Below are 23,943 nucleotides of genomic sequence, written 5' to 3'. Positions count from 1 at the left end.
AGCAAGGAAAACAAGGGAATGCATCGCACAGCAATGCAAGCAAGGAATACAAAGGAATGCACAGTGCAGCTCTGCGAGCAAGGAAAACAAGGAAATGTATAGCGCAGCTCTGCGAGCAAACAAAACAAGGGAATGCATAGCGCAGCTCTGCGAGCAAGGAAAACACTGGAATACATGGCTCGGCTCTGCGAGTGAGGAAAACAAGGGAATACATCGCACAGCAATGCGAGCAAGGAACACAAAGGAATGCACAGTGCAGCTCTGCGAGCAAGGAAAACAAGGGAATACATAGCGCAGCTCTGCGAGCGAGGAAAACACTGGAATACATAGCGCGGCTCTGCAAGCGAGGAAAACACTGGAATGCATAGCGCAGCAATGCGAGCGAGGAAAACACTGGAATACATAGCGCGGCTCTGCAATCAAGGAAAACACTGGAATGCATAGCATAGCTCTGCGAGCAAGAAAAACAAGGGAATACATAGCGCAGCTCTGCGAGCAAGGAAAACAAGGGAATACATAGTGCAGCTCTGCGAGCAAGGAAAACACTGGAATCCATAGCGCAGCTCTGCAAGCGAGGAAAACAAGGGAATACATAGCACAGCTCTGCGAGCAAGAAAAAAGGGAATATATAGCACAGCTCTGCGAGCAAGAAAAACAAGGGAATACATAGCTCATCTCAGCAATCAAGGAAAACAAGGGAATACATAGCGCAGCTCTGCAAGCAAGGAAAGACATGCATTTTAAGCAAAGATACGTCAACTTAAGGAAGAACAGGATAAATTGTTGTCTAAATAAACATAAAACGCTGCTCCTTTCCCCCTTTTGATAGCCTTGGTTTATGACACTTTTATGGCTCTACCCCTGAAGACTGAAAGTGTTGCATTTCTAAAGATATCTCCGGTTACACCAAACACTGGATGCTAAACCTTATTAAAAGTGATCCCCAGCTGTGTTGGCTGTGCGGAGTTTGACTTCTCTGGGAGAACGGTATCTGCAAAGCTCATTTATCACATGACTGGTAATTCAAGAGCAGCATTACCAAAGCTTTTATACTGTCACCTAAAGCGCCATTTAATCTACAGCAAAAATCTGGAAACGTGCAGTCTAATAGCTCGCTTATTAAGTCATTCAATCCCGCTACTGTAAGACGAACGTTTAATATCTCTAGGTGCAGTAGTAAATCTTTATAGTCAATCCATTTAAATTGCACCATGAAAAAAAAAACCCTTTGAAGTTAAATGTTTAACTATGGAGCCTTCTGAGTGAGCGCCGTTGTGAAGTGACAGGTTGATAATCACTTGTCTTGCTTATAGTCTCACAATATGCATAAAATCCTAGATTCATTTATGGCTTGAATCATACATGAAGTATTGGTTCTATTTTATTGAGCAAAGTGCATAAGTGGATACAAAGATAATGAAATGTTCAAAGGAAAACTGGTATGTTTTCCCTTTTGCATTTACTTGTGTGTTTGGCTGCAAGAACTGCATAGAAAATTGCTATAAAAAATGAATTTGTGATTTTAGCTTTAGAAAGTGAATTTCATGGATTCAGATAACACTTTGACTCCTAAAGATGAACTATAAACTCTATTTTGATCACTTATTTCTGCTTACATTGCAACGTTTCAGAGAAAACATACTTTGAAATTCTGACCGAGAACTATGTGTCTTGGATGACTAGTCCAAGAGGACAGTGCCAGATGACTAGTGTTGCACGAACATGTTCAGATAAGAGGTTATCACACCCTCGAGTCCTAACCGAATATCTTCGGCATGCTCGGAAAATATGTTCGCATTGCTGCGTTTGCATGATTCGCGGCTGTTAGACATGCAGGGATTGCCTGACAAACAGGCAATCCCTGCATGTCTTACGGCTGTCTAACAGCCGCGAGACATGCAGCCACGGCGACGTGAACGTATTTTGCGAGCTTGTCGAAGATACACGGTTAGAACTCGAGCATGCTCATATATAACACGTTATCCAAGCAGGTTCGCGTAACACTACAGATGACTTCTTCGTGTCCTGCTACTCTAGACTGACTCTTCCCTCCCTATAAACATATGGAGAGATCTGTCATTCTAGGGGAGTGGGGCTGTGAGATGCTGCTGGAGACCTTCCTTGCACTAGTCATTCGAGACGCAAGGTCTTCGGCCAGCTTTTAAAAGTATGTATGAGTTAGATTAAATTACATGGCCAGGCAGTCTTTGATTCAGATAACATAATTCTGCTACCGGGTTCCCTTTAAATACTTGCTTTTTCTATGCTTAAAGGGCTTGTCAACTACTTGGATAACCCCTTCACACACTAGAGGTGCATCTCACTTAATTAGAATATCATCAAAAAGTTAATTTATTTCAGTTCTTCAATACAAAAAGTGAAATTCATATATTATAACAGAGTGATCTATTTCAAGTGTTTATTTCTGTTAATGTTGATGATTATGGCTTACAGCCAATGAAAACACAACAGTCGTTATCTCAGTAAATTAGAATACTTTATAACAACAGCTTGAAAAATGATTTTAAAATCCGAAATGTTGGCCTACTGAAATGTATGTTCAGTAAATGCACTAAATACTTGGTCGGGGCTCCATTTGCATCAATTACTGCATCAATGCAGTGTGACATGGAGGCGATCAGCCTGTGGCACTGCTGAGGTGTTATGGAAGCCCAGGTTGCTTTGATAGCAGCCTTCAGCCCGTCTGCATTGTTGGGTCTGGTGTCTCTCATCTTTCTCTTGACAATACCCCATATTCTCTATGGGGCTAAGGTCAGGCAAGTTTGCTGGCCAATCAAGCACAGTGATACTGTTGTTTTTAAACCAGGTATTGGTACTTTTGGCAGTGTGGACAGGGACCAAGTCCTGCTGAAGAATGAAATTTCCATCTCCAAAAAGCTTGTCGGCAGAGGGAAGTATGAAGTGCTCTAAAATTTCCTGGTAGACTGCTGCACTTACTTTGGTCTTGATAAAACACAGTGGACCTACACCATCAGATGACATGGCTCCCAAAACCATCACTGATTGTGGAAACTTCACACTAGACCTCAAGCAGCTTGGATTGTGTGCCTCTCCACTCTTCCTCCAGACTCTGGGACCTTGATTTCCAAATGAAAGTTGTAACTCTGGGACCTTGTGGAGTGTGTCAATGACTGCCTTCTGGACATCTGTCAAGTCAGCAGTCTTCCCCATGATTGTGGAGTCTGCTGAAACAGACTAATGGACCTTTTTAAATGCTTAGGAAGCCTTTGCAGGTGTTTTTTGTTAATTATTTAAATTTACTGCGATAATGACTTTTGTGTTTTCATTGGCTGTAAGCCATAATCATCAACATTAACAGAAATAAACACTTGAAATAGATCACTCTGTTTGTAATGACTCTATATAATATACAGTACAGACCAAAAGTTTGGACACACCTGCTCATTTAAAGATTTTTCTGTATTTTCTTGACTATGGAAATTGTACATTCCCACTGAAGGCATCAAAACTATGAATTAACACATGTGGAATTATATACTTAGCAAAAAAGTGTGAAACAACTGAAATTGTCTTATATTCTAGGTTCTTTAAAGTAGCCACCTTTTGCTTTGATGACTGCTTTGCACACTCTTGGCATTGTCTTGATGAGCTTCAAGAGGTAGTCACCGGAAATGGTCTTCCAACAATCTTGAAGGAGTTCCCAGAGATGGTAGCCCTTTTGCCTTCACTCTGCGGTCCAGCTCACCCCAAACCATCTCGATTGGGTTCAGGTCTGGTGACTGTGGAGGCCAGGTCATCTGGCGTAGCACCCCATCACTCTCCTTCTTGGTCAAATAGCCCTTACACAGCCTGGAGGTGTTTTTGGGGTCATTGTCCTGTTGAAAAATAAATGATGGTCCAACTAAACGCAAACCGGATGGAATAGTATGCCACTGCAAGATGCTGTGGTAGCCATGCTGGTTCAGTATGCCTTCAATTTTGAATAAATCACCAACAGTGTCACCAGTAAAGCACCCCCACACCATCACACTTCCTCCTCCATGCTTCACGGTGGGAACCAGGCATGTAGAGTTCATCCGTTCACCTTTTCTGCGTCGCACAAAGACACAGTGGTTGGAACCAAAGATCTCAAATTTGGACTCATCAGAGCAAAGCACAAATTTCCACTGGTCTAATGTCCATTCATTGTGTTCTTTAGCCCAAACAAGTCTCTTCTGCTTGTTGCCTGTCCTTAGCAGTGGTTTCCTAGGAGCTATTTTACCATGAAGGCCTGCTGCACATCGTCTCCTCTTAACAGTTGTTGTAGAGATGTGTCTGCTGCTAGAACTCTGTGTGGCATTGACCTGGTCTCTAATCTGAACTGCTGTTAACCTGCGATTTCTGAGGCTGGTGACTTGGATAAACTTATCCTCGGAAGCAGAGGTGACTCTTGGTCTTCCTTTCCTGGGGCGGTCCTCATGTGAGCCAGTTTCTTTGTAGCGCTTGATGGTTTTTGCAACTGCACTTGGGGACACTTTCAAAGTTTTCCCAATTTTTTGGACTGACTGACCTTCATTTCTTAAAGTCATAATGGCCACTCGTTTTTCTTTACTTAGCTGCTTTTTTCTTGCCATTATACAAATTCTAACAGTCTATTCAGTAGGACTATCAGCTGTGTATCCACCAGACTTCTGCACAACACAACTGATGGTCCCAACCCCATTTATAAGGCAAGAAATCCCACTTATTAAACCTGACAGGGCACACCTGTGAAGTGAAAACCATTTCCGGTGACTACTTCTTGAAGCTCATCAAGAGAATGCCAAGAGTGTGCAAAGCTGTCATCAAAGCAAAAGGTGGCTACTTTGAAGAACCTAGAATATAAGACATATTTTGAGTTGTTTCACACTTTTTTGTTAAGTATATAATTCCACATGTGTTAATTCATAGTTTTGATGCCTTCAGTGTGAATGTATAATTTTCATAGTCATGAAAATACAGAAAAATCTTTAAATGAGAAGGTGTGTCCAAACTTTTGGTCTGTACTGTATGAGTTTCACTTTTTGTATTGAAGAACTGCAACATGCTGCCAGTAGATCTGAATTTATATTCAATGTGACAGGTTCCCTTAAAGGCCATAGATATTTGTTCACAGCCTGAAGCCTTCTATTAGAAACACCAATAGTGTTAAGATGATAATAATACTATTTGACTAGTAGTGAAATCACTTGTACAAATACCTAAAATTAAAGATTATGTACTCTTTTGTGACCAATGCGTCTAAACAAAACAATGCATTTGAAAATAGGCTTTAATAAAAATAAAATCATCTACCCATGCACGTCTATGTATGCAGACGACAATTCCTTTGTATAGCTTATTACTATGTTACTCTCTTCCATCTGCTCCCTATTCTTGATCTCAAACTGTGCATTTTGTTAATTTTTTAAGATAAAATTCAATAAATACTTTTGGGAACCTGCTAAGTGTCCAATAGTTGGGGCCACTTAAAGGGAACTTGACAGCTGATACATGCTGCCCAATCCACATCCACAATCCAAGCAGCATGTATCAGACACTCACTTTTTGATTTCAGCCGTACTATTAAAGCCGCTGAGGACTAAACCGCACAGGAGACTAGTTCGGTAGATGCGTTTCCGGCAGCTTCTCCTCGACCACTGCATTGTAGTGACAGGTCTCTCTCTAGACACATACGCTGGGAGAGACCTGTCACTCAAGGGGAACGGGCGGGGAGACTTGCCTCCAGCACTGCTCAGTTCCCGGCAGATTTTAAAGTATGTTTTTCACTGAAACACTTCAGCATTTCAGAGTCAGGGCATGATACATGGTGCCTTATCTCAGCAGCATTAACACCATTTTGACACTTATTTTACCATACACATAGTCTTAATTGTAGATAACTAAGTTTATTTTAATTGTAGATAACTAATTTCTTGAAATTTAGGTGGGGTAAACACCACACCAATTCTGGAGCTATTAAGACATTAAAGGGAACCTGTCACCAGATTTGTCCCATATGAGATAAGACCACCACCTTTCAGCCCTGATATACAGGGTTCTAATATGCTGTGTATATGCCCCCAAATCCGGCCTGCAGCAAAAGAAAAACACCTTTTATTATACTCACCTACGGGGTGGTCGGGTCAGATGGGCTTCGCTGGTTTTGGTCTGGTGCCTCCCTTCTTCTTTTGATACCGCGTTCCTACGTCATCCATACAGTGTTCCTCGGCATCACGCTCCTGCGCAAGCATATTCCTCTGCCCTGACTAGGGCAAAGAAAAGTACTGCAGTGCGCATGCGCCGGGGCTCTTTGACCTTACCCGGCACCTGCGCACTGCAGCACTTAACTCTGCCCTAGTCAGGGCAGAGGAGTATGCTTGCACAGGAGCTTGATGCCGGGGACCACTAAATGGATGACGTAGGGACTAGTGATGATCAAGCATGTATTACCTTTTCGGCAAGCACGCTCGGGTACTCGCCAAGTATCTGGCTGCGCACCAGAGTATCTCTGAGGCTCCTGCCCCTGCTCGCAGTCATAAAAGGACAATCTGGTAGAAACTCTCGGAGACTTGGATTGGTTTTTAGGACCTGCCAGTGTCTGTCAAGGATGCCCCTGATGGCGTGCCACTGTTTGTTGAATGTGGATATAAATCTCACCACGGGTCGACTGGGGGTGGCTTAGGTACGAGCAGCTCTTGTCTGGAGGCACCCTTCGCTCTCTGGTAACCCCTCTTAATGCTACGATTACTGTAGCCTCTCAAAACAAATCTCTCCCGCATGTCCGCCGCACACACATTAAAATCCACCTCATCAGAGCAAATACGTCTGAGATGTAAAAATTGTCCTATAGGTACTGCGCTAATTGTAGATTTTGTGTGTGCAGATGAGGCGTGCAGGAGAGAATTGCCCGCGGTCTCCTTCCTGAATATGGTCGTACCTACCCCACCATCCTCATGTATTAAAATCTTGATATCCAAGAAGTCAATACTTTGCAGATGATGTTTATAAGTGAGGTTGATGTTGTACTTGTTCACGATCAGGAAGGAGATAAATTCCTCCAGCTCGGGGACCGATCCATCTCAAATGATGAGAATGTCATCAATATAACGGAGCCAGCACTGCGCATGGAGCCAGCACTGCGCCACCGAAAACCTCCCTCTCACAGAATCCGAGAAAAAGGTTTGCGTATGACAGGGCGCAGGCCGCGCCCATCGCAGTGCCCCTCCTCTGTAGGTATAATTGGTCCCCGAACAGGAAGAAGTTATGTTTAAGTACAAACTCTAATAGGGTAAGGACCAGAGAGCAGAGCGATGCCTCCAGACTACTTGTCTCCAAGAAATACTTCACCGCACTCAATCCGTGATGGTGTTCAGTACTGGTGTAGAGGGCCTCCTTGTCAACAGCAGCCAGCAATACCCCACCCTCCAATTTAAGCCCATTTAACAACCGCAGGACGTCCGAAGTGTCCCTGACAAAGGAGGGCAGCGTCTCAACAAGTGGATGTAGATAATATTCAATAAACTTACATATCATATCGCACAGCCCTCCAATGCCAGAGACAATTGGACGACCCGGCGGAGTCAGTGAGTTTTTATGGATCTTTGGTAATAGATAGACAAGGGGGGAAACGTCGCTGATCTCGGATATATATGCTGTGGAAATGACTGTTTACATAGACCTGATACAGGTCACATGACCTATGTTACTGTAGCTTCTCCTGCTCACCTTTGTTGCGATCAATGGATTATATGGGTTGGACTAAGTGACTTATTATAGGTCTGTTGTAAATTTGATACCAACTGTGTCTCTACCTGCCCTCTGTTTCCTTACCTGCCCATGTCATGTCTGTTGATACATGAAATTGTGTGTCTTTTTAAATATTCAAATAAAGCTTTGTACCTTTTTAGTCAACATATTGTGTTCTAACTATGTCTTACTCTGGGTTTTTTTGAAACACTTATGGTCCCTCTTTTGCTCATCTAATGTTTAGTGGTATGCCCCTCATTATTTATGAGGTCTTGCTTTCCATTGTTATTCTTTTGTGATATAATTAACAGTTCTCTAGAGACCTAATCAAAGAAAACCATCATTCTCTCTGAAACTCTTTAAGTTTTGACACTTTAATTCAAAAACATTTTTAATTAAAACATGTTTATAAGCACCCAATACAGGCAAGTCATTGTGCAAGTTAGATAGATTCTGAAATATGATGGCTCTAAATATTAATGGGAAAAATGAAACTAAAGATATTGTGAAGTGCAGTGCTGTGCAAAAGTTTTAATCAGGTGTACGTAAATGCTGCAAAGTAAGAATGCTTTGAAAAATAGAAGCGTTAATAGTTAATTTTTATTTTTTATTAAATTACAAAGTTAATGAACAAAAAATAATTCAAAATCAAATAAATATTTGGTGTGACCACACTTCGCCAAGCTATACTTAGACACAGCTTTTGAAGGAACTCGCCAGTGAGGTTATTTCAAACCTCTTGGAAAACTAACCACTGATCCTCTATGAATAAACGCTTGCTCAAATGCTTCTTTTTCTTCATGTAATCCCAGACTGACTAGATGATGTTGAGAATAGGGTTCTGTGGGGCCATATTATCACTTCCAGGGCTCCTTGTTCTTTACACTGAAGATAGGTTTTAACGATATTAGCTCTACGTTTGTGGTTGTTGTCCTGCTCAAACATACTGCGTAACACAGTCAATACTTTTGGGCTGATATTTAGCTTTGGGCAAGAATTCTAGAATGCTTGAAGGGGTTATCTCTTGCTCTTCGTTCAGGAGCGCACTTCTCTTTTGCCTCCGAGCTTCCTGCTTGCCATAGAGAGTGTGTGAGCCTTGGAAGAAGGACAGTTTAGACCAACAGTATGCTCCACTGGCCGAACTGTGCAATCTTTTATAAGGCCAGCAGAGGCAACATCGGAGAAGTCCAGGAGCACCGAAGTTGGCGGGATTCAGTGATCTCGTCAACTTCAGATCAGCTTTTGGATGCTCTAAAGAACAAAACTAGCAAGCACGCACTCCTTTACTTGGAGACTGGCCACCTCTGATAGTCTGCAGCAGTGGCCGGTAATCTAGGCAATGAACAGTAGATTATAGAACTAGAGATTAATCCATTCTTGTGAATGGAGTATAGTTTTAGTAAAAGGTAAATTGCAATGTTGCTTGTTTTTACAACCACTTTGCAATTTTAACCAATTAACACAATGAGACAATCACTTTAATATCTCGTTTTGCCAATACTCTTAGGGGTATAAATGTAACTAAGGGTTTTTAAGAAGTGATAAACATATTCAAGGGTTCCTCCATGATAAAAGTTTGGAATCCATTGTCATTGTTGAAAATGAGTGGGATGGTCTGGCCTGCAATGTAGCAAGAGGCACATTCAACTCCTCCTGATTTTAGGCTCCAACATGGGGTGTTAAGCACTACAGTAACAGGCCTTTAGCACCTGTGTAGAATGTCTGGAGATGACTTGGAAGATAATATACTGCTTTAAGAAAAGTAGAAAGCCCTGGGTTGCACGATCTCCAAAATTCTGATGGTTCCCCAAATGTTGATGCATGCATTTATTATGTTTGGATTTTAAAGTCTAGAGATTAGAGAAGATAGATGACATATGTTCTTCTCTCTTGAAGCATTACTTGTGCATCTTATGTTGTCCCGATTGTGTTCCTTACACTTTTTTATAAAACACCCTGTGTTTCGTAGAGCTAAGCTCCCTAGGAGGCTTTGATACATGGTTGTAGTGGACTTATACACAAGCTTATTTATTGATGCATGCAAAAATAAAACAACTACTTGTTATACCCGATGATGGTGCAAGTAGATTTGTGGACCCACTGTGCCATGGACCGGGCCTACCCTGGAGGGGTGTGACTAAGCAGCTACCTTGGTCTTGGTGTTCACTTGAACCTCTAGTGTTGAGGTCAGGCTTGTGCGGCAGGTAGCTGCCAGGTACCACTCCAGGGTGGTGTTCGGCAGTAGCAGCTGACCCCAGGGGTCAGGTTAGCTGACACTAATTAGGGCTCGGTTCAGACTTAGTATGTACAGTTCAGGATCACTGACACAAAGATTCAGATAGTGAAACGTTCAGATGCTGGTTGCATCGGGGCTAGGCAACAGGAACTTTGGGGATAGGACTGCCCACACCAGGACCAGGGAACCATGTTCAGGAACTTGCCTCTCTGGGACTAGGGGACGAGGTTCAGGTACTGGCCGCTCTGGGATCTGGGTTGAGGCACTGGCCTCTCTGGGACCAGGGGACGAGGTTCTGGCACTGTTCGCTCTGGGACCAGGGTTCAGGCACTGGTCAGTTTGGGACCAGGGGACAAGGGTTCAGGCACTGGTCACTCCAGGACCAGGAGACAAGGGTTCAGGAACTGGCCGCTCCGGGACCAGGGGACAAGGGTTCAGACATGTCCGCTATGGGGCCTGGGGACGAGGGTTCAGGCACTGGCCACTCCAGAACCATGGGATGAGGGTTTAGGCACTTGCCACTCTGTGACCAGTGGACGAGGGTTCAGGCCCTGGCCACTCTAGGACCAGGGGACAAGGGCACAGAACTGGCCACACCGGGACCAGGGATACAGGTTCAGGACAATGGCCGCACAGGGGCTCTCACAACTCACTAGTAGAACACCTTACTGACTAATGACTCTACATGTTGCTTGGCGATTTCCTAGGGGAGAGGGAGTCTTTTATACATGATGCCTCCCAGCTGTTGACTGGGAGCCATCTTTCAGGTGTACTACTTATGCTAAATGCTCTCAGCAACAAGCTGAGAGAATTTAGCAAAATGCGCTCGCTGCCCCTTTAAGAACGGGGAAGCGCACATATGCACATACTAGGCGTGCCGCCGGGACTGCAGCACATATACAGGAATCAGGAGGCAGGAGCACGCCAGGGACCGCACCGAGGGAGGTGAGTAAGCCGGCGTCCCTGTATTGAGGGAGAAGGGGACACCATGCTGGGGCGCCGGCAGCAGCACTACAATACTACTCTACTTCATGTGGTTGTCCGCCCCCAGTAGGTCTATACCCCCGAAAATTATGCACAAAAGAGCGCATATTCGCTCTGCCGTTACCATTATAGTCTATGGCCCCATCGGGACCCGCAATGTGAATGCACCCTTTGTGATACATCGTTGGATTCAGGGTCTCTGCCCCTACATCATGCTGCTCTTAGATGAGGTAGCAAAAAACTGTTGACATATTCCCTTTAAGAAGGTGAGGGAAGAGAGATTGTTGGGGGTCTAGAGATTGTGTTTGTTTTGTTTGTAAGATATTTTTTTTTAAAAAAAGAAAGAATATAAAAAATGTCCTGCCAATATTTTTGAGATATGGTAACATCTATCTCATATTCAGGTCTTGTTACATGTACAATTATTCATTTTGCTTTGGTTTTTAAGAATCATAATTGTGATAAAGACAATTACAGTAAATCATTCTAAATATAATAAAAGTCAAGAAACATGAACAGATATTAACTATAGTCTAGAAACCCAAGTTAAACTGTGACCTCAGATCAAATTTCCTCTGGAAATGTGGCTTTTGTGTGGCTTTAGGTATACAACTGATGTTGCTATGAGTTGTTTGACTAAAAGCGGGTGTGCACAGAGAGGTTCCATTTTTTTATTTATGTTAATTAGTAACTTTTATCTATGAAAAACTTTTTGTGCGTTTTTTCAGCGTTTTTTTCATTGTCCTTCTGTCTCTATTTATGCATGTACATAAAGTTCTATGAAAAAAAGAACCCCATTGTATTTTGCCATCGAAAACGCTGAAAAAAAAAATGCAGATTCAAATTTTGGTGCGTTTTTGATGCGTTTTTTTCACCACTACTTTCTATGGGTGAAAAAATGCTGAAAAAACGCTGAAAGAAGTGACATGCTCTATTTTCCAAAAACCCAACCAAGGCACAAAATACCAACAACAAAAAACCATGATGTGTGAACAGAGAATTCTGGTTTCTCATAGACTTTGCTGGCACTGCAAAACGCAGCTGAAAATTTGCATAAAAATCTGCAGCAAAAAACGCTGAAAAACCCAACATGTGTGAACAAAGCCTTATGCTGTAAGTAACATTCTGTAATTTGCAATTAGCATCAAAGGCACTTGATATATATTTATTTTACTCAGTTATATAGCGCCATTAATTCCGCCATCACTGTCCCCACTGGGGCTTGCAATCTAAGTTCCCTATCAGTATGTCTTTGGAGTGTAGCAAGAACCCGGAGGAAACCCACACAAACACGGGGAGAACATGCAAACTCCTTGCAGATTTTTTCCTTGGTTGGATTTGAACCCAGGACCCCAGCGCTGCAAGGCTGCAGTGCTAACCACTTGGCATTATCTTTAATAAGAAACTTCACCCTTAGTTCTCCATAAAAGGCCTCACACGTGGGCAATCTGTCTTCTATTTTGCATTAGAGGTCTTTTGGTTTTCTTTGAGGTCTTGGTTTTGTATTCTAAATCATGTGGCAAGGTTCTGGTAAGGGTCAGTATTGGCTTCTAGGATTGCTACCCTGTATGCCCCTTTTTGAAACAACCCTTTCATACCGTTATCAGGCTATTTACACATATTTCCCAAGTCCCATTGTTATCATTTGCTGTACCAATCATTTATGTGACATCGTATCAAGTTCCTTTAAACGGTCAAGATATGCAACATACACGGCCTTACCTCTGTCCAGTCTGGAACTTTACCTCCTCATAGAAGGTAATCAGATAAGGATCCCTCCTAAACACATTGTGATGCTGGGTTGGTTATGAGGTTTTTTTCAGTTACACTTTCACGCCAGGTGTTAGTTAAACACAGAGGGAAAGAGGAAAGGGAGCACAGACACTAGGGAAAGGGGGAAATGGAGACCTCCTAGTCTGGTCTAGTGTCACCCTGTCTCAACTACCGTCCCTATATTGCTTCTTCAGCAATCGCCACACGCAAGCCTCGCCCTACTGTCCCTGGCGTATGGCCAGGGATGGGAGGAGATGAGCACTAGTCAACCTCCACTAAACATTATAGACAAAACAGGGGGAAATAGCTTAGCTTTAGATGACTCCAATATGCACACGGCCTCAAGCTCCAGAGAGGACGAAGTACTGCTCCTGCTAAGCCTCACAAGTAGAAATGAATATAGCCGGCACCTCCCTCTCAGACACACCAGGTATATATACACCCAGGCCAGAGAGCTAATTAGCAGAGGGAGGTAGCGGCTAGGTCCTAAAGACAACCTCTCATCTAAGAAGCTGTCTGCAATGACAAATGTAGAGATCTTCTGCAACCAACTGCAGGGCGACTGTCACCTCTGACATACCCGTGACATACACATTATTTTTGAATATTGGCACCAAGTTTGCTATGCGCCAGTCCTGTGGAGCCGACCCTGTAATTTGACATAAATATGTGCGTTTTTAGCACGGAGTAAGTGTTTGTTTTCTTTCTGCACCTCACCATTCTCAGGACATGGCCGTATGTTCCCTATATGTAAATCATGTATTTTTAGCTAACTGGACATGGTCCTCAAGAAGATTCTCATGAAAAAGAGTTGGGGGTCCACTCACTCTCCTAAATAGATTAAATTCATGTAAGGAGAGGACCATATCCCAGGAACAAAAGAAAAACCACATCAGATTCAAGAGAACAGCAGCATTTATACTAGATTTTAAAAAAATACTTATTTATGGAAAAAGACATGTCCTCTTTAAGTATTGGAAGGAATGGTCTGCCTAATACTATACTTAGCTCCTGCAGTACTTGAGGGTGTATGTCACCGGGCCCGGTGACTGGTCTATTTTAGCAATTTTTGAGTTGATGCCATAAATCCTGCTGGGTTAGGTAGGTGGGATTTAATTGAGAATTTGTAGTATCCTTGATCATGTTGTCTGTCATGGGATTTTTAAGTGTAAATGCTTTAGAAAAAGAAGGGTTTTATAATAGATTAACTTTTTCCTCATCTTCTTCCACCATTTTTCCCATATTATTTCTGAGGGTGCCAATACTATCATTTTTGAGTTTTTTACTGTAGTTGAAGAATATATTTTAGAATATTTTTACTTTCTTTGCCAATGAGCCTCTCTGTCTCCATCTTCGCTGCTATGGTTTGCTTTCTACACAGTTTATTTTTTCTCTATAATTTTGTTATGCCTCAGCGCTATCTTCCTGCTGTAATCCCCTAAATGCTTTCTTTTTGTCACTTATTTTGCCCCTTACAGCTCTATTTAGCCATAGTAGTTTCCGCCTATTTCTAGCTTGTTTATTTCCATAGTGTATATATTGTACACAGGTCCTATTCAGGATTCTTCTATAAGTCTATAAGGATATTGTCACAGCTCATGGAATCAAGGTTATCTCTTGAACATGAAAATTAGCCTAACCAAATTGTAATATTGTAAAATCTTACTAATGGATGAATAAAAACGTAATCTTTTATGATCAGTATTTTACCTAAGTGGCCCACAACCCGTACATTTGATATACTGTCCTACTTATGTGTTAAAATGAGGTCTTGAAGTGATTTCTCATCTTATTGTTTTCTGCACTAGTTGTGGAAGATAATTGCCTTTTTTATTGTAGAGAACCTGTTTCATTCATTGGATCTGTAGGTTTCTGCTCCCTAATTTAAATAAGGGTAGTAAATTTACTAACCAACTCCAGTGCACCACTTTTCAGCTACATGCAAATGTGACATTATCCTTAATCACAAATTTATATAACAATGAACTGGGTAGATTGCTAAATGAATGAGATTCTGCCTTTGTCTGTTCATAGTGATTCCAGTATATAGTGTCAAGTACTGCTCATATAAGAGGGTGGTGGCCCACCGGAGGATTCACCTGTTCACCTGTGGGCCAATCCAAGCCTGCCCATATGCAAAAGCCAAGAGATTATAATGACTACATGTTCCACCTGCAAATAAACAATGAATTTAACTCAGAAGCAAAATTTGGAAGTGTGGATGGGGGTATTTTTTATGTTTAAATGGATATGATCTATCCATTCATGTATTCTAAATTGTTATTAATAAAGAAAACTATAGATAATTTCTGTGATGTGTGAACCTATATATGTGTATATTGCAATATCTTCCTGCTTGGGAAGCTTTAGTGAGGTTCTTATAATTATCATCATTCAGTATAGAGTAGAACTAGTAGGCACACCGTGTCCGCCACTTCATTATGGTGCAATCTCAAACAAGACTATCGGTTTGGCTTCTCCTCCTTGATGCCTCTACATCATGTACACTTTTTCTATACTCCCTGTAAGTGTTCTCAACACTTCTCCCAAAGAGGATTTTGAGAAAGCGGAAACAGACAGAATACACTAAAGGAAACATCTTGGCAGATAAGAAGGAAGGCGAAGAGAGTGCGGAGGCGGTGGAGATTATAATGGCATCTTATGTCCAATAATGAAGATTTACTCTGCATATTGTAGTCTATTTTTTCTTTAAATGAAGTACTGGCTGAACCTTTTGTACAAGATCGTCACGTTATAAGCAGCAATTTCACCTTACTTAAGTGATATGGATGTAAGTAGATCCCAACAGTTCACATTGTTATTCCTGGTTCTTTTGTCCTCTTATCAGAACACCTAAGAAATGAAGACCACTGTTCCAAGAATGTAGTTATCTTTAAGGAATGAAGATTAAACTGGACAAGTTGACAGTAAATGAGTGGGAGAGAGTGGTGTTTGTGAACTTGAAAGATTACGTCTGATTAGACATTTAACTTATTTCCTCAGAGCTGTCTTGAAGACGCTTACTCCCCCTGTGTGCCCTTTACTACTCAGAAACCCTGCCTTTTACTTTCATCCAGTTTTTACGGTTATTCTTTAAAAAAATGAACCTTTGACTAAATAGTCCTGGTTTTCTAAGACCATCTGTTGGGAAAGGAGTCCTGGAGAGCAGAGTTTGATATGCTGCTTTGGACATGTGTAACACAGCGCGTTGAGTGATTTTCTTTTTTTTTCTCCACCCAAATTTCTTTACGTAGAAATCTGCATACACACGTGGTCAAAATTGTTGGTACTCCTCGTTTAATGAAAGAAAAACCCATAATGGTCACAGAAATAACTTGAATCTGACAAAAGTAATAATAAATTAAAAATCTATGAAAATGAACAAATGAAAGTCAGACATTGCTTTTCAACCCTGCTTCTACAGAATTAAAAAAAATATTAAACTCATGAAATAGGCCTGGACAGAAATGATGGTACCCTTGACTTAATATTTTGTTGAACAACCTTTTGAGGCAATCACTGCAATCAAATGATTCCTGTAACTGTCAGTTAGACTTCTGCACCTCTCGACAGGTATTTTGGCCCACTCCTTATGAGCAAACTGCTGCAGTTGTTTGAAAGTTGCCTTTTCCAGGCGGCATGTTTCAGCTCTTTTCAAAGATGCTCAATAAGATTTAGGTTAGGGCTCATAGAAGGCCACTTCAGAATAGTCCAATGTTTTCCTCTTAGCCATTCTTGGGTGTTTTTAGCTGTGTGTTTTGGGTCATTATCCTGTTGCAAGACCAATGACATGCGACTGAGACCAAGCTTTCTGACACTGGGCTGCACATTTCTCTCTAGAATCCCTTGATAGACTTGAGATTTCATTGTAGCCATAATTTTGAGGTCCTTCTACATGCGTCGTCCATCGCCCAAACGAACGTTCATAGGAACTCGTTTCTGATCATCGCTCTAAGGCTACGGCCCCACGATCAGTATTTGGTCAGTATTTTTTCTCAGGAGTGGGTGATAAATGCAGAATTGGTGACTTGTTTCTATTATACCTTTTCTCTGATTGTTCCTCAACTGGTGTTTTGGCTCCCACTCATGAGAAAAAATACTGATTGAATACTGACCAAATACTGATAGTGGGGCCGTGGCCTCAAACAGGCTTCAGTTTTTCTAGCATTAGTTCTATCAGTATTTTTTACCGACAGAACTTATACCTATTATAATCTCTTCTCTCTCTTTGAAGCTGTTCATGTATTTATATATTTTTGCCCACAAAATCCTGGAGACATGTCCGATTTGTATCGGAGTATCGGTTCAAACTCACCAATGTAAGACTATGGGTTTTTGGATAAATCAGACCTGACTTGGATCCCATCATGGACTGTTTGATAGGAGAAACGTGAGAAACTGGAAAAACTGATGAATCTCTGACCAAACTGATGGTAGAAACGGACAGTGACCAAACTCTGATGAGACTCAAAACACTGATTTGTGTGCAAGAAAACTCACTGACGTCTGATTGAGCCCTAAGAAGCATATCCAGCTGATTGCATCTTTTATCTGGGCCTAAAAGTTGCCGTTGTTATATGGCGTATCCTCTAATGTAAACAGGGATGTGCTGCCGAGAATAGTGATGGGAGCAGAACAAATATACATTCTGTAGATATATACACACAAATACAGTGGTGGCCAAAAGTATTGGCACCCCTGCAATTCTGTCAGATAATACTCAGTTTCTTCCTGAAAATGATTGCAATCACAAATTCTTTGGTATTATTATCTTCATTTAATTTGCTTGCAAGGAAAAAACACAAAAGAGAATGAAGCAAAAATCAAATCATTGATCATTTCACACAAAACTCCAAAAATGGGCCAGACAAAAGTATTGGCACCCTCAGCCTAATACTTGGTTGCACAACCTTTAGCCAAAATAACTGCGAACAACCGCTTCCGGTAACCATCAATGAGTTTCTTACAATGCTCTGCTGGAATTGTAGACCATTCTTCTTTGGCAAACTGCTCCAGGTCCCTGATATTTGAAGGGTGCCTTCTCCGAACTGCCACTTTGAGATCTCTCCACAGGTGTTCTATGGGATTCAGGTCTGGACTCATTGCTGGCCACCTTAGAAGTCTCCAGTGCTTTCTCTCAAACCATTTTATAGTGCTTTTGGAAGTGTGTTTTGGGTCATTGTCCTGCTGGAAGACCCATGACCTCTGAGGGAGACCCAGCTTTCTCACACTGGGCCCTACATTATGCTGCAAAATTTGTTGGTAGTATTCAGACTTCATAATGCCATGCACACGGTCAAGCAGTCCAGTGCCAGAGGCAGCAAAGCAACCCCAAAACATCAGGGAACCTCCGCCATGTTTGACTGTAGGGACCGTGTTCTTTTCTTTGAATGCCTCTTTTTTTTCCTGTACACTCTATGTTGATGCTTTTTCCCAAAAAGCTCTACATTTGTCTCATCTGACCAGACAACATTCTTCCAAAACGTTTTAGGCTTTCTCAGGTAAGTTTTGGCAAATTCCAGCCTGGGTTTTTTATGTCTCGGGGTAAGAAGTGGGGTCTTCCTGGGTATCCTACCATACAGTCCCTTTTCATTCAGATGCCGACGGATAGTACGGGTTGACACTGTTGTACCCTCGGACTGCAGGGCAGCTTGAACTTGTTTGGATGTTAGTCGAGGTTCTTTATCCACATTCCGCACAATCTTGCGTTGAAATCTCTCGTCAATTTTTCTTTTCCGTCCACATCTAGGGAGGTTAGCCACAGTGCCATGGGCTTTAAACTTCTTGATGACACTGCGCACGGAAGACACAGGAACATTCAGGTCTTTGGAGATGGACTTGTAGCCTTGAGATTGCTCATGCTTCCTCACAATTTGGTTTCTCGAGTCCTCAGACAGTTCTTTGGTCTTCTTTCTTTTCTCCATGCTCAATGTGGTACACACAAGGACACAGGACAGAGGTTGAGTCAACTTTAATCCATGTTAACTGGCTGCAAGTGTGATTGAGTTATTGCCAACACCTGTTAGGTGCCACAGGTAAGTTACAGGTGCTGTTAATTACACGAATTAGAGAATCATCACATGATTTTTCCAACAGTGCCAATACTTTTGTCCACCCCCTTTTTTAGGTTTGGTGCCGAATTATATCCAATTTGGCTTTAGGACAATTCTTTTTGTGTTTTTTCATTGAAGACAAATTAAATGAAGATAATAATACCAAAGAATTTGTGATTGCAATCATTTTCAGGAAGAAACTGAGTATTATCTGACAGAATTGCAGGGGTGCCAATACTTTTGGCCACCACTGTATATCACAAGAAACTCCAATTGCTCTATGTATTCTTGCTGGTCATAACCTTAATTGGCTTTATATACAGTGTGGTCCAAAAGTAGGTGGACAGAAAGTGTAATAAGGTTATGAAGGGGGAGATTTATCAAACAAAATCCAGTAATTTTAGATAACATTATGTGGAATGATGAAGCTTCTTTCAAATTATCCGGCCATATTAACAGACACATAATTGTATTTACTGGTATAATGAGAACATGCATTTAACATTAGAGCAACAACTAAATGAGCCTGGTGTCAATGTTTGGGGTGGTATTTCAAGTTTTGGTGTGTTAGGACCAATATTTTTTGATGGAACAGTCACCGGAGAGAAGTATCTCAAAATTCTAATGAATCAAGTTGTTCCCCAGTTACAGAAACAGCCTAATTCAAATGACCTTTATTTCCAACAAGATGGGGTCCCTGCACATTATTCAAGAGTAGTCCGCCAGTATCTCGATGAAACATTTCCTAATAATTGGATTGGCCGAAGAGGCCCACTTGATTGGCAGGCACATTCACCAAACTTGACCCCAATGGATTTTTTCTTTTGGGGAGTACTCAAGGACTAAGTTTATAGTCGAAAACCAAAAAGTGTCAGTGATTTGAAGAATTACATAAGAGATGCATTTCAAGAAATTAATACCCAAAGAGACTTGTGCAAAAAAGTTTGTCGAAGCGTAAGAGGCCGACTTCAAAGCTGTGCAAATTGTAATGGAAAACAGTTTGAGCACCTGCGTTGATAAAATTTAAGGGCTTTTGTATTGTTCAGAATAAAATTTAATTGTCAATGTTATGCTTGTGTTAGTAAATATAATTTTATATATAAATCAAAATAAATGTTATTATTTTCTGGCCACCTACTTTTGGACCACCCTCTATGTGTTATATATATATTGTTATTCATACACATGTTGTATATAAAATCCCATGCAATAAGCTTAATAGAGGTCTCCATAAGATGTAATAAATGATACAGTGTAACATACCTGGCGGCGTCTTTGCATAGTGGTCCATCTCCCACTGTGCAAGAGCGCGCACTTGAGAATGTCTCTCTGGATTCCCTCCATGCTGTCTGTGTCTGTTTCTGCTGCTTAAGGGCGGCACCCGATCACTTCCTGCTTTTTGTACCTGCTGTGGGTCACACCCCTTGTGCGTCCTCAGCCTATTGCTGTCTGTCACCTGGTATTTAACCCAGCTGCTCCAATCAATCCCTGCCTGAGCATCTTGCCCTGTCAGTTGGCTTTTGTCTCTGACATGCCAGGTCCTGTCTATGTTACCTGTCTTGCAGTATCTGTTCCCATGTCTGTACTGTGTCCTATCTGTGTACCCTAACCTGCAGTCTGTACACGTTCCTTGCCTCTTGTCTGCCTATCCTGGAGGCTGTATTTCCAGGCCTGTCTGAACACGCTCCTAGCCTGTTCCTCCCGCCTTCTAGGGGCCGATTACCTAGACCTGCTCCTGTATCTTGTCTGTCCTGTCTGAACACGCTCCTTGCCTGTTCGTCCCGCCTCTCTGGGGGCCGTATTCCCAGACCCGCTCCTGTATTCCGCTGCAGTGTCTGTCTCCTCCGTACACTCAGTTCCAGTATGAACTCTCTCCTATCTTTTACCTGTTTTTTCTCTATGTCCGTTCCTTTCCTTTTTGTGCAGAGTCTGAACTCGTACCTAACTCCTGCTTGTTGTCTCTGTACTCCCGTTTGTGAGTTTGTGGTCCACTCGCTACTTCTCTGCAAGTACCCTGTGGGTATCTGGCTCTGCCTTTCCCTTCCTGTCTGTTCCGTGTGAACAGAGCCCTGTCCCCCCTGCTCTGCTCTTGCTCACCGCTCCAGGCGGCCTCGTCCTGCTCTGCTCTTGCTCACCGCTCCAGGCGGCCTCGTCCTGCTCTGCTCTTGCTCACCGCTCCAGGCGGTCTCGTCCTGCTCTGCTCTTGCTCACCGCTCCAGGCGGTCTTGTCCTGCTCTGCTCTGCTCTTTCTCACTGCTCCGGCAGTCTCGTTCTGCTCACTCCCTTTACCTCACTGCTCCGGCAGTCTCGCTCAGCTCCCTCTTTCTCACTGCTCCGGCAGTCTCGTTCTGCTCTCTCCTTTCTCACTGCTCCAGCAGTCTCGCTCTGCTCCTTCTTTCTCACTGCTCCGGCAGTCTCGTTCTGCTCTCTCCCCTTTGCTCGCTGCCCTGGCAGTCTCGCTCTGCTCCCTCTTGCTCGCTGCTCCGACAGTCTGCTCTTACCCTTTGCTCGCTGCTCCGGCAGTCTCGCTCTGCTCTGACCCTTTGCTCGCTGCTCCGGCAGTCTCGCTCTGCTCTGACCCTTTGCTCGCTGCTCCGGCAGTCTCGCTCTGCTCTGACCCTTTGCTCGCTGCTCCGGCAGTCCTACTCTGCTCTGACCCTTTGCTCGCTGCTCCGGCAGCCTCGCCCTGCTCCCTCTTGCTCGCTGCTCCGGCAGTCTCGCCCTGCTCCCTCTAGATTGCTGCTCCGGTAGTTTGCTCTGACCCTTTGCTCGCTGCTCCGGCAGTCTCGCTCTGTTTCCTCTTGCTCACTGCTCCGGCAGTCCTACCCTGCTCTTACCCTTTGCTCGCTGCTCTGGCAGTCTCGCTTTGCTCAGACCCTTTGCTCGCTGCTCCGGCAGCCTCGCTCTGCTCTGACTCTTTGCTCCGCTCCTGGCGGCCTCGTCTTGCTCTCAACCTGCTGTGTTTGTATACCGCTTCTGCGGTTCTGTTCCAGAAGTCCCAGTCTGTACTGGGTTCTATCCTCTCTGTGCTCCAACCTGTTGTACCTGCCAGTACCTCCCCGTCTGCATACCAGTGTGCCAGCCTAAACCTTCCAGTTCCTGTATTCCCCGGTGTGGGCCAACAGCCGTGTCCGGAGTCTGACCTGGAGTAGACCCTGGTACCTCTGCTCGGTTCCTCCCTGGTGCACTGGCGTCGTATGCCGTCGTGCGATCTTGGTCGGATCGGGCAGACACTTAGTTACGCCCCTCCAGGCACTCTCCGGTACGGTACAGTGGAATCACTACAATCACACGCACACGCCGCTCAGCCCGGGCGTGTGCATTACATCCAGAATGTTTTTCCCAAGTATAATTGCAGGTTTCTTTACTAATACTACTGTTTTCATTTCATTTTTCAGCTCCACCATCTGCATCCAGGAGCCAATCTCTTTTAATGAGCCCTGATGATTCTCCAGATATTGCTCCAAGCAGAAAGCGGAGGCAACGAGGGCAAAAAGGATATTACACACAAATGAAGCATAAACCTTCGCAACTTGGAACTCAAGAGGACCAAAGGTAGTACAGAGCTTTATTTGTCCTGAAAGAAAAAAAAGCCGTTGTTTTTGTATTTTTTTATCATTTACTGGATCGTTACCATATATCTGTATAGTCTATGACACAATGAAGGTTCAGAAGGTTCAAATAAGGTACAACACACTGCTAGATTGGGGGTCTCTAAAAAAGTGGCCACTTAGGGCATGTCTGCCAGTTACCTGATAACCATCTACTGTACTTCGCGTTCTTGGTTTAGTAATCTGCATTTTCTAATTTTTTGCCTCTACTATAATGAATATAAGTATTTATTTTCTGATCAGATGTGTTTATACAGGAGGAAAAAAATGAAAGGGGATTTTTTTCGTACTTAAATGCATGTATTTGGGGCTAAAAATCATTTTTGCAATTGGGTTTCATCAACAAATTTTTCACTGTTTTTCTTCTACAGCCTTCTCTGTGTTATTCTGTGCATTGCTCGCTGCAGAATGAGTTATCTGAAAATCTGCCAGTGAGCTCATAGTGAGAAGCCAACTTGAACACTGTCTTTTTCTGACCTATGACCACAGACCACGTCAAAGTTGAATGTACCTGGAAACAAAAAGCTTGTAAAAGCAAAATGGTGTAAAACAATTGTTTTATGAAATCCAATTGCAAAAATGATTTTAAGCCACAAATATTTGTGCATTTAAATGTAAAATAAGTTGTTATTTTTCCTTCTCTCTGTGCTTTTAGCTTCACACAACTATGTTCTGCGAATCTTACTCACCTGTGATGTCAGTTAGTAATTGAGTCAGGTATAAAGGGGTGTTTCCTCCATTGTTGAACACTCATTCATACCAAGTCTAACAATGTGTTTACATTCGAAATGCGTCTATTAATTGCCTCATATGTTCCCCCTTGCTGTGGCGTATATCTCTGTCATTTTGTTGACCTATCTCTTGGATTTCAACCATGAAAGAAATAAAGTAATCACATGTTTTTAATTAAATTTGGCTTCCTGGGCGCTGGATCAACTCTTCCTTCTCAGCCACCACAAAAAGGAGTACAGCCACTTTAAGGGTGGAAGGAGGGAGTGGCAGCCTCAGCCAATAATGAGACAGGGGTGTGTCCCAGACTGTACTGTAAAGCCCCCGTCTCACATAGCGATATCGCTCGCTAGCGATATCGCTGCTGAGTCACGGTTTTGGTGACTCACCAGCGACCTCACCAGCGATGTCGCTGTGTGTGACACTTTGCAACGATCAGGCCCCTGCTGTGAGGTCGCTGATTGTTGCAAAGTGTCCTGGACCATTTTTTGGTCGTTGGCCTCCCGCTGGCCAGCACACATCGCTGTGTGTGACCAGCGGGACCAACGATCTGGCTGGTAACTATGGTAAACAGCGGGTTACTAGGGGCACACGCGCACTTAGTAACCCGATGTTTACCATAGTTACCAGCCTGCTCCTGCTTGCAGCAGGCTGGTAACGGGAGCAGGACATCGTGGAACGATTCTTTCCACGATATCGCTGCTCCCCTGATCGTTGGTGAGCCTGCCTGTTTGACAGCTCACCAGCGATGTATTAGCGATGCAGCAACGATCCCTGACAGGTCGTATCGTTGTCGGGATCGCTGCTGCATCGCTTAGTGTGACGGGGC

The 23,943-nt window shown here is 43.0% G+C and overlaps 1 protein-coding gene across 5 annotated transcripts in view; it reads left to right on the top strand.

Moving 5' to 3' along the window:
* XRCC4 (X-ray repair cross complementing 4) overlaps nt 1-23,943 on the top strand; it is a 401,059-nt gene that overhangs the window by 263,246 nt on the left and 113,870 nt on the right. For all 5 annotated transcript variants that reach the window (XM_073679117.1, XM_073679126.1, XM_073679107.1 and 2 more), the window contains one exon: nt 22,173-22,329. In XM_073679117.1, the coding sequence (XP_073535218.1) occupies nt 22,173-22,329 (157 nt within the window). The remainder of the gene's footprint in view (nt 1-22,172; nt 22,330-23,943) is intronic.

The sequence above is a fragment of the Phyllobates terribilis genome, unplaced genomic scaffold, assembly GCF_046119375.1.
Source record: "Phyllobates terribilis strain yellow unplaced genomic scaffold, ASM4611937v1 Scaffold_1__5_contigs__length_1240528914, whole genome shotgun sequence".
NCBI lineage: Eukaryota > Metazoa > Chordata > Amphibia > Anura > Dendrobatidae > Phyllobates > Phyllobates terribilis.
Note: the sequence above shows the minus strand (reverse complement) of the source record. Positions and strands in the feature narration are given on the sequence as shown.